Source organism: Salvia hispanica, chromosome 2 (assembly GCF_029641045.1).
Source record: "Salvia hispanica isolate PSC_SH4W2 chromosome 2, Shi_PSC_v1, whole genome shotgun sequence".
Taxonomy (NCBI): domain Eukaryota; kingdom Viridiplantae; phylum Streptophyta; class Magnoliopsida; order Lamiales; family Lamiaceae; genus Salvia; species Salvia hispanica.
In genome coordinates this window covers 4,046,427-4,061,343 of record NC_142693.1, presented here as the reverse complement: position 1 = coordinate 4,061,343, position 14,917 = coordinate 4,046,427, and the positions used below count along the sequence as shown (strand labels likewise).

The 14,917-nt window shown below is 35.9% G+C and overlaps 2 protein-coding genes and 1 pseudogene across 2 annotated transcripts; all 3 read left to right on the top strand.

Annotated features, from left to right (window-relative positions):
- Window positions 1-2,646: 2,646 nt before the first annotated feature.
- Window positions 2,647-4,892, top strand: LOC125207975 (heat shock cognate 70 kDa protein-like). Its single transcript, XM_048107515.2, has 2 exons — window positions 2,647-2,860; window positions 3,059-4,892. Exons 1-2 carry the CDS (start codon window positions 2,647-2,649, stop codon window positions 4,759-4,761), a joined length of 1,917 nt encoding a protein of 638 aa, XP_047963472.2. The 3' UTR covers window positions 4,762-4,892.
- Window positions 4,893-5,888: 996 nt separating this feature from the next.
- Window positions 5,889-8,153, top strand: LOC125224385 (heat shock cognate 70 kDa protein-like). The gene is made up of 2 exons (XM_089066006.1): window positions 5,889-6,102; window positions 6,478-8,153. Exons 1-2 carry the CDS (start codon window positions 5,889-5,891, stop codon window positions 8,115-8,117), a joined length of 1,854 nt encoding a protein of 617 aa, XP_088922132.1. The 3' UTR covers window positions 8,118-8,153.
- A 4,299-nt stretch (window positions 8,154-12,452) lies between these two features.
- On the top strand, window positions 12,453-14,450 carry LOC148931427 (heat shock cognate 70 kDa protein-like; annotated as a pseudogene).
- The last annotated feature ends 467 nt before the right edge of the window (window positions 14,451-14,917 follow it).

Here is a 14,917-nt window from a genome sequence, read left to right as displayed (position 1 = left end):
AGTGGAATATGGTCTCATTTATATATATAACTCCCTGCGTCTCATTCACAATGTTCACCTTTCTTTTTTAGTTTGTTTCATTCAAGATGTTCACTTTCTATATTTGGAATTTAATCTATTTCTTCTCTTTTCTCATTAAAATATTCAGTTATTTTTTTCACTCTACTTTATCACAAACAACTATTCCATCTAAAACTTTGTGCCACTCAAGAATATAGTCATTTTGAGTGGGACGGAGGGAGCAGTAAAAAGTAGAATATGAGGCCTATATTTCATTTATCGTAAAAGTGAACAGGGACTCGTATCGCGAACAGGGAGAGTAGCACTTTTAATCTAACCTGATTTTGAATTATATATATATATATATATATATATATAAATTATTTATCTCTTCAAGTATATAATCATGCACATGTCTTAATCGTCATCTTTGTTTCAAGCTATCACACAAAAAAACTTGTGGTTAACCGACAAATAAATTCATCAATAATTACTGAAAATCTATTTGTGAATAGTGTTATTGACAGTAGGTCATAACTAATTGTGCTAGCTTACCATCTAATCATCTTAGTAGATTAAAAATGTCAAGACATTAGTATGTGTTATTTTTCTTGTAGCGCTTTAGTGACGGCACTGTCCGTCGGTAATTTTGGCATGGTTCTACTCTAATTATTTCTTCCTGAATGACTATTCATCTTAATTTCAATTAAACCATGGTCGGCTATGATTAATGCAGTGTATACAATTCAATACTAATACAATATTAATATAGAATAATTAATTTACAATTTACTTATAATGTTTTGAATATGAAAACTATGATTATTGAAAAATAACTACATCTAAATAAATAAATACTTATTAAAAGTTTTCTTTATCTATTTTTAGTAAGACCATCTCCAACAGTACTGTCAGACTTAAAATGCAGTAGAATAATACATCCAACAGTACTGCAAAACCAATCCCATTATAGATTTTTGAAGAAAAAATACCTATCTTGAGACAGACTATGACTTATTACATTCAGTTCTAAATCTAGTTACATTTATCAAAGTAGAAAAAGATAAGGAAGAGAAGTAAACATACAGAGAAGAAAAACTTACAGTAAGCGGCGATGGAATGGAGAAGACGATATGAAAATAACCTAATTTAATCTTAATAATACTATTTTATTAGTTATTAATTAGTGGGCTGGACCAAATTTTTAATATAACAAATATAAATATTGCTTAGTTATGCCTATTAATATTGATTAGTTCTGCGTTAGTAAATTATTAGGACATAATTTGGTAGCTTTTAATTTTCAATATTAAGGATTGGTTTATTTTAGTTTAAAAATTAACAGAATTAGTAATTTTAAAATAATATTATGCCTAATGTCCAGCAGTATTAAACTAAATATGCAATCAATATATAAAACGATAGTTATACATTAATAATTAAAACGATAGGTAATATGAAGACTGATTATTAAAATTAGATCCTCCAATATTGTTGATTTAATATAATTTTCTAAATTATATAATTTTTTATTTGATAAATAAATTGATTTCATATATAGTTATACTATTAGGAACGTGATAAAATGCAAACTCTAAATATTGTACAAACTCCAAACTATGATCTAAACCGTTAAAAAATATCAACAGATGTTAAAATAATAGAAACAAAAATGTCAACACAATCTCGACGGTTGATGCTTTGTTGAAATTGTGTTGACATTGTATTTACATCGAAATTTTGAAATTTTACACTGTATTGATACTGTGTTGAAAAGTTTGGAGTTTGTACAATATATGAGTTTGCATTTAATCACTACCGTAAGTAGTAATTAATGAATCTTATTATTATATTTAATTTAATTTAAGTTATTGACAGAGTGTAATGGGGTTACTGTGTAATTTTGACAAAATATATAGGTATGATTGAAAAGTATAAAAATTAAGTGAGTGGAGAATATTCTTTTGGGTTTGAGTTTAGTGTAAATGATTGGAGTAATATCAATATTTAGTGTAACATTTACACTAAAATGAGTTTGAATTTAGTATAATGGTTGGAGATGCTCTAACGACGGGATATGTCATATGTCTCTTTTATTAATGACGGGATATGTTATTAACCCTAGGTCGTTCACTATGGAAGAAGTGGATAAGTAAATAATTCAATATTTTCCCAAATTTTCTCTATTGGCTTGAAAACCTATGCCGGCCCATTCCATATCTACTCAAATCCTTTTCGTTTTTGTTAATTATTATACAATATAGTTTTTTATAAAATGCTAATGGATAGATTATTTAAAAAGATATTATAAACTCTTCAATGTATATATATATATATACCTCTTCTTCATATAAAAGTGAAATATAGCAATTATTTACCCCTTTAAATAATTTACCTTATCCACTTGTGATTCACTACTTTTTAAGAAATTATATTTAGCTTAAATATACTTTCGTAATTTCCTTCTTCCCTTTCTGTTGAGATACTCTGACTAGATCAAACTCCGCCGTATCTTTCAACTCCTAAACCCTAACCCTAACAAGAGTACCTAGGCTTTCACCTTCTCATATATATCTACGTGAATTCAGAGTTCCTTGTTAAAAATTTAACGTTTTAAAAGAGCATATAACTAAACTCCTTGCAACAATGGCCGGGGAGGGGGCAGGGCGGGCGATAGGGATCGATTTAGGCACGACATACTCGTGCGTGGCAGCATGGCAGCACAACCGCGTCGAGATCATAGCCAACGAGCAGGGCAATCGCACCACACCCTCTTGTGTTGCTTTCACTGACAACGAGCGTCTTATCGGAGAAGCTGCCAAAAATCAAGTCGCCAGTGCTCCAACTAACACCATTTTTGGTTGGATTTTTCTTCTCTATGCACTTATTATCTTCAAACGATACTCTAATTATTTTACTTAATAAATACTAATATAAGCTAGTATAATGATATCGGAAATCGTAAAACAAAAAACTGTAAGTGGAGTCGAGAAATCCTATTTTCACAATAAGAATTACTCGAAATGACGAAGTTACTGTTTCTTACTTTGCTTCGCAGACGCAAAGAGGCTGATCGGCCGTAAATTCAACGATCCAACGCTTCAGAGTGACATGAAACAATGGCCATTCAAGGTCATTCCTCACCCAACGGACACCAACAAGCCTATGATGGTGGTGACCTACAAAGGAGTGGAGAAACAGTTTTCAGCCGAGGAGATCTCGTCAATGGTGCTATCCAAGATGAAGGATATCGCCGAAGCCTATCTTGGTTCATCTGTGAAAAATGCAGTCATTACGGTGCCTGCTTATTTCAATGACTCTCAGCGCCAGGCAACCAAGGCTGCTGGAACTATTGCTGACCTAAATGTTGTAAGGATCATCAACGAACCTACTGCTGCAGCCATCGCATACGGTCTAGATAAAGTGGGTGATGTGGCTAAGAATGTGTTGATTTTCGACCTTGGTGGTGGCACGTTTGACGTGTCTGTGGCCACGATTGAGGCGGGGATCATTGAAGTGAAGGCAATTGCTGGTGATACTCATCTTGGAGGGCAAGATTTTGATAGCAGGATGGTGAATCATTTTGTAAAAGAGTTTGAAAGGAAGAATGGTAAGGATATTAGTGGGAATGCAAGAGCTATTAGGAGATTGAGGAGTGCCTGTGAAAAGGCTAAGAGGATGCTTTCTTCCACTTCCCAAACTAATGTTGAGATTGAATATTTGTTTGAGGGGATAGATCTATTTTCGACTATCACTCGTGCTAAATTTAATGAACTCAACATGGATTTGTTCAACAAGTGTATGGAACTGGTTGAGAAATGCGTGAGTGATGCAAAGGTGGAGAAGAGCAGCGTGGATGAGGTGGTGCTGGTGGGTGGGTCGAGTAGGATTCCCAAAGTGCAGGAGATGTTGAAGGAGATTTTCAATGGGAAGGATGCATGCAAGACCATTAATCCAGACGAAGCTGTGGCATATGGTGCTGCAGTATTGGCTGCCAAGTTGAATGGAGAAGGCAATGAGAAGGTGCAGAATGTGGTTGTTTCGGATGTTACTCCTTTGTCTCTTGGTATTGAATGCAATGGAGATGTGATGACTGTAATTATTCCGAGAAACACACCTATCCCAACTAGGAAGGAGAGAAATAAATTCACAACAGAGGTAGACAATCAGACCGCTGCTACGTTTCGGGTGTATGAGGGTGAAAGAAACAACACAACATACAACAACCTGCTGGGCAAGTTCAGTCTCGAAGGCATTCCAGCTGCGCCCAGAGGTGTTGCTAAATTCAAAGTGTGCTTCGACATTGATGAGAACGGTATCTTGAAAGTGTCAGCGGAGCATGTGGGGACAGGAGTGAAGAACAACATCAGCATTACCAACTACAAGGGCAGGCTTTCCGAGAAAGAAATAGAGACGATGGTGAAAGATGCGGAGAAGCACAAGAGGGAGGACGAGGAGTTCAGGAAGAAGGCTGAAGCGAGGAGAGCTTTGGAGAACTACGCCTACGACATGAGGAACAACACCAGAAGTGCAGCCGGGATTGTAGCAGCCGACAAGGAGAAGATAGAGAAGGCTTTCGAGTCTGTTATGAAATGGTTGAAGTCAAACAAACTTGCAAAGGTTGATGCTTTCAAAGAGAAGATGGAGGAGCTTAAGCTGATTTACAATCCCATCGTTGCCAAGATGCACCACAGTCCCATCCCAAGTATTTTAAAGCAGATTAATAGTATCAAGAATTGGGTTAAGAGGGTAATGGCATGATCGTTATGCATAGTCTCTTTAATTTCCTTTTGTTAAGAGCAAATGTTGGTCGGTTTCCTTTAATTACTCAATAAGTACTGTAGGTTAAGGTTTGCCTTCGGATTGTTATGATGCACTACTTTTTAGTATAAGTCCATTGCTTGGTTATAACTCAAAAGGGGTTTTGTGCTACTGAGATTTGATATGCTGAGCGATTATTTTCACATCATTAATATCTTATTGTATATTACTCCTTTTTTTTTTTAAATTTCCTTTTTCTTGGTCTTCTTCCCAAATGCTTCTTTGTAATCCTTTCTCCTGCAACAAATCATTGGAATTTCTTTTCCGTTGAAGTAATAATTGATTTTTGGCAACAAAATAACTCTCTCTATCTCTCTTACCTTACTCTCAATTACTTTATTCACAATCCATTTTAACAAACTATTCTTAAATGGAAAGAAATGTTTCTATTACCAAGGAACGAAGAGAGTATTTATTTGGAACATAGAAATATATAAAATGCCCTCAACCTTTGGTGGGCATTTTAGTCCAAATAAATTGTACCAAAATCCAAAATATACCTTAATATGCAATGATCAAAGTTTAGGGATTTTCAATGATAATTATGCAATGTGCAGAACTTAAATTTTAGGGGGCTATGTGCGTGCTTTTTTTCATTGTTCGGATTTGTGGAGTTACAGATAAACTTGTGAGTTAATTTCACGACTAATATGGTAGTATGTGTTACTCCCTCCTTCCCACTTTAGGAGTCCCGGTTTACCACTTTAGGAGTCCCGGTTATGAAGAGTAAATCGAAGACTCTATATATAATTAATTACCTAAACAAATTTTTCTTTTTATTTTGAATTTAAAATAATTAATCTTAATTAGAATTAAAATGACCAAATTTAAAAGGTCCCAAATAAATCCTATAGTTGATAGATATCAAATTCTATCTATCCATAATTAATTAATACAGTTAAACAAATCCATGTAGGACTAGGACTCGGACTCTCTCAACATGCGCCATTTAACTCTGCCTATATATATGCGCTAGTTTTATACTTTGTACATACGTATCGTGAATTCAAGTAGTTCCTTGTTCAAAATATCACGGTTTCAAAGAGCAACTAAACTCGTTTGGATCAATGGCCGGAAAGGAGGAAGGACGGGCGATCGGGATTGATTTGGGCACGACTTATTCGTGCATGGCAGCATGGCAGCACAACCGCGTCGAGATCATACCCAATGATCAAGGCAACCGCACCACGCCCTCCTGCGTCGCTTTCACCGAGAACGAGCGTCTCATCGGAGAAGCCGCCATGAATCAAGTCGCCAGTGCTCCAACTAACACCGTTTTCGGTTAGCGCTCTCTCTCTTCTAGCACTTACTAGTTAGTAGTCACTATCTCAATATTCATGTACTTACTTTACTTTAACTAATAGTACAATGGAATAAAAACTAATACTGGTAGTAAAAGACAGTAACAATTGAAATATTTATAAAAATAAATAAATAAATAAACTACTTGTGTTTTGTGATAGAGAGATTGGAGAAGCGAATGAGTAAAATTTTCTTCACAAAGTTAAATAATAAGTACTATTTCTATTTGTATCCTATTATATGTAAGAATTTATTCTTGAAATATTCTAATTTTTTTTTCCTGCCCTAAGAGTTGTTGCATTCTTTCTAATCTCTATCTCTACTATAGCTAATGTTTATTATTTCTCTCTTCAGATGCAAAGAGGCTAATTGGCCGTAAATTCAATGACTCAATGGTTGAAAGTGACATGAAACTATGGCCATTCAAGGTCATTCCTCACCCTACTGACAACAAGCCTATGATAGTAGTAAGCTACAAAGGGAAGGAGAAACGGTTTTCAGCTGAGGAGATTTCTTCGATGGTGCTCTCTAAGATGAAGGATATCGCCGAGGCCTATCTTGGTTCATCCGTCAAGAATGCTGTCGTCACCGTGCCTGCTTATTTCAACGACTCCCAGCGTTGTGCCACCAAAGATGCTGGAACCATTGCTGGCCTCAACGTTGTAAGGATCATCAATGAGCCTACTGCTGCAGCCATCGCATATGGTCTAGATAAAGGGGGTGATGTGGCTAAGAATGTGCTGATTTTCGACCTTGGTGGTGGCACATTCGATGTGTGTGTGGCCACGATTGAGGCTGGTATCATTGAAGTGAAGGCTATTGCTGGCGACACTCATCTTGGTGGGCAAGACTTTGACAGTAGGATGGTGAATCATTTCGTGAAAGAGTTTGAAAGGAAGAACGGTAAGGATATTAGTATGAATCCAAAAGCTATTAGGAGATTGAGGAGTGCTTGTGAAAGAGCCAAGAGGATGCTTTCCTCCACTTCCCAAACTAATATTGAGGTTGAATCTTTGTTTGAGGGGATAGATCTATTTTCAACGGTCACTCGTGCTAAATTTAATGAGCTCAACATGGATTTGTTCAACAAGTGTATGGAGCTGGTTGAGAAATGCCTGAGTGATGCAAAGATGAATTGGAGGAGTGTGGATGAGGTGGTGCTGGTGGGCGGGTCAAGTAGGATTCCGAAGGTGCAGGAGATGTTGAAGGAGATTTTCAATGGGAAGGAGGCGTGCAAGACCATTAATCCAGACGAAGCGGTAGCATATGGTGCTGCAGTGCTGGCTGCCAAGTTGAGTGGTGAAGGCAACGAAAAGGTGCAGAATGTGGTTCTTTCAGATGTTACTCCTTTGTCTCTTGGTATTTCAGGCACTGGAGATGTGATGTGCGTGATTGTTCCGAGGAATACACCTATACCAACAAGGATGGAGAAAACTTTCACCACAGAGGAGGACAATCAGACCAGTGTAGCAATTAAGGTGTATGAGGGTGAAAGAAGCAAGGCAACAGACAACAATCTGCTAGGAGTATTCAGTCTCCAAGGCATTCCAGCGGCGCCCAGAAGAGTTCCTCAAATCAAAGAATGCATCGACATTGATGCAAATGGTATCATGAGTGTGTCAGCGGAGCTCATAGGTACTGGGTTGAAGAACAAGATGAGCATAACCAATTACAAGGGCAGGCTGTCTGAGAAAGAAATAGAGAAGATGGTGAAAGATGCAGAGAAGTACAAGAGGGAGGACGAGGAGTATAGGAAGAAGGCTGATGCAAGGAATGCTTTGGTGAACTACGCCTACGACATGAGGAACAACACCAGATGTGCAGCCGGGATTGGAGCAGCCGACAAGAAGAAGATAGAGAAGGTGTTTGAGTCTACTGTAAAATGGTTGGAGTCGAACAAACTTGCAAAGGTTGATGCTTTCAGAAAAAAGATGGAGGAGCTTAAGAGGATTTACAAACCCATTGAAGCCATGATGCAACACAGCAACCCATAATCCACTATTGAAGAAGTGGATAGTTAATAGCAAATGTCCAAGGGCATGTTCATATGCGGTGTCTTTTTGTTTTTTTTTTTTTTTGTGTTTTCCTCTTTGTGCAATTAATTTGTCGGTTTATGCTTTTTTTTACACATTTACAAAATTAATAAACTTTTGATTCGAGTTTTACGTTTCAATCGTGATATGAATTTGTCTCTTTGCTTTGTTTTGATTGCTATCATTGTATTTTGTTCGACAAAGTATGAATTGGTATTACTTCTTTGGATTATTATATTCGAAAAAAGTATTGTAGGCATTTTCCTTATTATTTTGTTTTTGTTTGGAAATAAACATAAAATTAACAGTCACGTCACTGTAGATTCGAACTCATGGCCTTTGGTTCAAGCATCAATCACTCTATCATCCGGCCAACGCAACCACACCTACTCAAATTTGTTTTGTTATGTGTAAAGGTGGGGAATTTGGGTGTTTTTTTTATTGGTTGGGAAAGTACATTTCCTTGTCCAATTAGTCTGCTAAGTGAGGAGGTGGAGACGTGGAGTGATAGGATATTACTCGTATCAACTAAATAAATAAGACGAAGAGGGTGTCAACTAGATCATAGAGAGTGGAGACATACCCAAAAATAAATGATAGTGTCTATTACTATATAGGTTTCTAACTTTCTATATGGCTTAACTCTTTTATGCAATTCAAAAAAAATTGACAAGGAAATATGAAAAGGGGCTTATAATCTACTCAATTGATTACAATAACAAAGTAAATATTTTCTTGGAAATAACAAATACATATTTTGATTAGAACAGTTTTTTTTATCTTATTTTGTAAAGTGTTACTATTATGGAGCAGTACATTTCTGATCTTTAAAGTCGGTATGATTATTAATTTTTTGAAATTATTGAAATGTGTTTTTATATATTTATATGTAATAAGGTTTTATTTGTATATCTTATTCTAATTAACAAATTTTTTATTTTATGCATCAATATCTCCTCTTTTTCCTCAGTTTTATTTTATTTTACACAACTCATCATAAATTAAAAGTGTATAAAATCGTTTGCCGAATATGAAATACTTTATTTAAAGTGGGATGAGAGAAGTATATTTCTCTTTTTTGTTATTGTTTATAATGTTTTGAATTGTTTACATGTTCTTAACTATATACATCATTATACTCCATTTGTCCTCAGTTTTTTCTTTTAATTTTAATTCGCTCATGTTAAAATTTATCTTCATTGTTTGAAAAATCTTATGACCCGCACATAGCACGGGCGGTAATACTAGTAAATTGAAAAGACGAGCAATAAGTAAGTAGGAATGGCATGTCTCTTCCACTTCCTGTTTATTCCACTTCCCAACAACTTATCACGTTAATAAATGTATTTAACCATCACCAGCAAATAAATTGATCACTAATTAAATGAAGCTTTCTTGATTTGGACAATAATTCATTCGTTCGCGAATAAGAGTCTCATTTTATTTTAGGCGCAAGTTCTAGCAAATATTAACAATGATGGATGAGAAAAAGGTTAGTTGAATATGGTCCCATTTATATACTGTATATAGTTTTAAATAAAATCTTAGTATGATGAGTTAATAGAATGTGGGAGCTATATACCATTTATCATAAAAATGAACTGGGACTCCTATTCGCGCATAGAGGGAGTAGAGTTTTAATCTAACTTGATTTTGAATTATATATATATAAATGTTGTATTTCTTCAAGCCTATAACCCTATACACGTCTTAATCGCCATCTTTGTTTCGAGCTATCATACAAAAAAAACTTGTGGTTAACCGATAGATAAATTCATCAATAAATACCAAAAATCTATTTGTGAATAGTGTTATTGACAGTGGTTATGTATGGTACGGTAGATAACTAATTTAAGGATGGAATTCCATGAACAAAATTGTTCATAGATGAGTTATCTATCCTACCAAATATGCGCAAGTAGATGAAAAATGTCAAGACATTAGTATGTGCAGCGGCGGATCCAGGAATTTTGCGGTGGGGGGCCCAAGAAGAAGAAAAATTTTAGCGCTCACTGTTAATAGTTGTAGGTATCTCTTGATGATTTTTTCATCGAAATTAGTCGTACGAAGACCATTTTATATTTTGCCTTTTTTTCATCATTTAGAATTAGAAGATCTTAAAAATTAAAGGAATGTTTTCAGATATTTAGTACACAAGAAATAAATGCATATCAAAAAAATTTAATCTAATAAAAAATAAGTGATATAAGCACTCCATGATGACCTTGAAAAGAATTTTACCTAGTAATAAGATTAAGTTTTTCATAAATAAAGTAATTTTTTAAATGTACATATTATTTTATTTTTGATAAAACTATTAATTATATTACAATATTTACAAGTTATTGAACAAATGATATAATAGTCATGAATTAAACACATCTCTAAAAAATAAATTGATAATAAAAGTTATTGAATAAATATAGCACATCTCTAAAATATCAAAAAAAACAAATTAGAATATAGCATTGGATAAAATATAAAAATAATCTTTCACATTCTAGGTAAATATAGCAAGAATGATTTGACAAGAAATGACTTTACTCTTAGGGCAATAAAAAAGAATGATGTGGGGGTTAGAATCAAACTAGCACCTATCCCCAACTATGATCTATTACCACCTTCACTTGCCAACTGCACTATCAAAGTATAACTGTAACATGTCTGAATATATATATATATATTATATTTAAAATCCCAATGGCTGGGGGTCCAAGGGCCTCCCATGCCCCACCGTAGATCCGCCAGTGAGTATGTGTTATCTTTCTTGCAGCTCTTTAGCGACGGTATTGTCCGTCGGCAATTTTGGCATGGTTCTACTCTGATTGTTACTCTCTCCGTCCCCCATTAAGAGTCACATTTTTCCATTTCGGTTCGTCCCCAATTAAGAGTCACACTTCATTTTTACCATAAATAGTAAGTAGGTCCCACATTCCACTAACTCAATTCACTCACATTTTATTATAAAACCAATATAAAAAAATGGGTCCACATTCCACTAACTTTTTCAACCAACCTTTTTTTACATTTCTTAAAACCCGTGCCCGGTCAAAGAGTGACTCCTAATAGGGGACGGAGGGAGTATTTTTTTCCTGAATGAATATTCATCTTAATTTTAATTAAGCCATGGTCGGCTATGATTATAACAGTGTATACAATTCAATACTAAAGCATTATTAATATAGAGTAATTAATTTACGATTTATAATGCTTTATATATGAAAACTATGATTATTGAAATTAAGACCAAATCTATCCTAATATTTTAAAATAAATGGACGAGATTAAAACCTCACGAATTTCAATAGACACCAGACAAAAAATCAACAAAGGAGTAAGATCATCATTTAGTTAACATATTATAATTTTAGTGTTTTTTTATATCAACATAGTGTATTACGAATATCAACTGGCATGAGAATCTCAACACAAGTACAAAAAAAAATATCAATACATTTTTTATTGATATTGTACATGCATTATATTAAGATTTTTTTATACATTTATTGATAAAAATCTATTTATCAACATATACGAAACTTAAATAAAAATTATCAAATTTCATCATCCAAACATCGTCGGAACATATGCAATTGAGATACTTTCAAAAAGAAGATGGAGGAGCTTAAGAGGATATACAAACCCTTCGCAGCAGTGTCTTCTATCAAATTCACTATGGAAGAAGTGGATTAGTTAATAGCAGCAAATGTGTAAGGACTTGATCTTGCACAGTGTCTTTGTTTTCTTTTTTCTTTTCTGTGTTTTCCTCTTTGTCATCGAGTAGTAAATAATTGAATATTCTGTATTCTGTAATAGGCTTCAAAACCTATGCCGGACCATTCCACCTCTACCCAAATCCTTTTCGTTTTAGTTAATTATCATACAATGTATAGTTTCTTCATAAAATGCAGTCCCTAATGGGAAGATTATTAGAAAAGATATTATAAATTCATATTTACCTCTTCTTCGTATAAAAGGTAAATATAGCAATTATTTACCCCTTTAATTTACCTTGTTTCCTTGTGATTCACTACTATTTAAGAAATTATATTTACCTAAAATATACTTTTCTTAATTTCCTTCTTCCCGTTCTCTTAAGATACTCTAATTAGATCAAACTCCGCCGTATAATAGCACATTACCATCCAATTTATTCCCACCCTTTCAACTCCTAAACCCTAACCCTAATAAAAGTAACTAGGTTTTTACCTTCTCGTATATATCTACGTGAATTCAGAGTTCCTTGTTCAAAATTTAACTGTTTAAAAGCACATATAATTAAACTCGTTTGCAACAATGGCCGGGGAGTGGGCAGGACGAGCGATCGGGATCGATTTAGGCACGACATACTCGTGCGTGGCAGCATGGCAGCACAACCGCGTCGATATCATAGCCAACGATCAGGGCAATCGCACCACACCCTCTTGTGTCGCTTTCACCGACAACGAGCGTCTCATCGGAGAAGCTGCCATGAATCAAGTCGCCAGTGCTCCAACTAACACCGTGTTTGGTTGGTTTTTTCTCCTCTATGCACTTATTATCTTCGTTCAAGACTAGAAATCCTATTTTCACAATAAGAATTACTCGAATTGACGGTGTTACTGTTTCATACTTTGCTTCGCAGACGCAAAGAGGCTGATTGGCCGTAAATTCAACGATCCAACGGTTCAGAGTGACATGAAACAATGGCCATTCAAGGTCATTCCTCACCCCACCGACAACAACAAGCCTATGATCGTGGTAAACTACAAAGGAGAGGAGAAACAGTTTTCAGCTGAGGAGATCTCTTCAATGGTGCTCTCCAAGATGAAGGATATAGCCGAAGCCTATCTTGGTTCATCTGTGAAGAATGCAGTCGTCACCGTGCCTGCTTATTTCAACGACTCTCAGCGCCAGGCCACCATGGCTGCTGGAGACATTGCTGGCCTAAATGTTGTAAGGATCATAAATGAGCCTACTGCTACAGCCATAGCATACGGTCTAGATAAAGGGGGGTGATGTGACTAAGAATGTGCTGATTTTCGACCTTGGCGGTGGCACGTTCGATGTGTCTGTGGCCACTATTGAGGCAGAAATCGTTGAAGTGAAGGCTGTTGCTGGTGACACTCATCTTGGAGGACAAGACTTTGACTGTAGGATGGTGAATCATTTTGTAGAAGAGTTTGATAGGAAGAATGGTAAGGATATTAGTATGAATCAAAGAGCTATTAGGAGATTGAGGAGTGCTTGTGAAAGGGCAAAGAGGATGCTTTCCTCCACTTCCCAAACTAATATTGAGATTGAATTTTTGTTCGAGGGGATTGATCTGTTTTCGACTATCACTCGTGCTAAATTTAATGAGCTCAACATGGATTTGTTCAACAAGTGTATAGAACTGGTTGAGAAATGCCTGAATGATGCAAAGGTGGAGAAGAGCAGCGTGGATGAGGTGGTGCTGGTGGGCGGGTCGAGCAGGATTCTGAAGGTGCAGGAGTTGTTGAAGGAGTTTTTCAATGGCAAGGAGGCGTGCAAGACTATTAATCCAGACGAAGCGTGGCGTATGGTGCTGCAGTGCTAGCTGCCAAGTTGAGTGGTCAAGGCAATGAAAAGGTGCAGAATGTGGTTCTTTCAGATGTTACTCCTTTGTCTCTTGGTATTGCAGGCGCTGGAGATGTGATGCACGTTATTATCCCGAGAAATACACGTATACCAACAACGATGGAGAAAATTTTCTCTACAGAGAAGGACAATCAAACCGGTGTAGCAATTAAGGTGTGTGAGGGTGAAAGAAGCAAGGCAACAGACAACAATCTGCTAGGAGTATTCAGTCTCCAAGGCATTCCAGCGGCGCCCAGAAGAGTTCCTCAAATCAAAGAATGCATCGACATTGATGCAAATGGTATCATGAGTGTGTCAGCGGAGCTCATTGGTACGGGGTTGAAGAACAAGATGAGCATAACCAACTACAAGGGCAGGCTGTCTGAGAAAGAAATAGAGAAGATGGTGAAAGATGCAGAGAAGTACAAGAGGGAGGACGAAGAGTATAGGAAGAAGGCTGATGCAAGGATTGCTTTGGAGGACTACGCCTACCACATGAGGAACGCCACCAGAGTTGCAGCCGGGATCGGAGCAGCTGACAAGAAGAAGATAGAGAATGCTTTCGAGTCTACTCTGAAATGGTTGGAGGCAAACAAACTTGCAAAGATTGATGTTATAAAAAAGATGGAGGAGCTTAAGAGGATTTATGAACCCATAGTTGCCAAGATGCACCACAGTCCCAGTATTAAGAAGTGGATTCAGAACGTAATGCCATGATCCTGCATTGCTTCATACAAGACTGGAAGAAGTGGATTAAATAAGGGTAAGTGTTGGTCAATTTTCTTTTAGTCAATTAGAATAGTCAAGGTTTGCCAAGCCCCTTCAGGTTGTTATGATGCACTACTTTTTAGTTCAACTCTATTGCATGGTTTTAAAGATTTAGAGTGAACTACAAATTAAGGATCTCGAACGTCACAAGTACCTAAGTTTAAAAAATATTATCACAAGGATCTATATATAGGTATAAGTTTTTACTGTTTTGCATTTTTTTGTCATTTTTTCTCTGTTTTAACCATTATGTCACTCGAGCGGTATTTAAGTCTTTTTCGTTAAACTTCTATATCTGCATCTGTACTGATATAAATGGCGAGTTTTGAGACTTTATACAATAATGTCATTTCAGAGTGAAAAGAAAAAATTGCCGAATATCACCATTATCCAGTAATAAAATGTAAAAGAGTTCG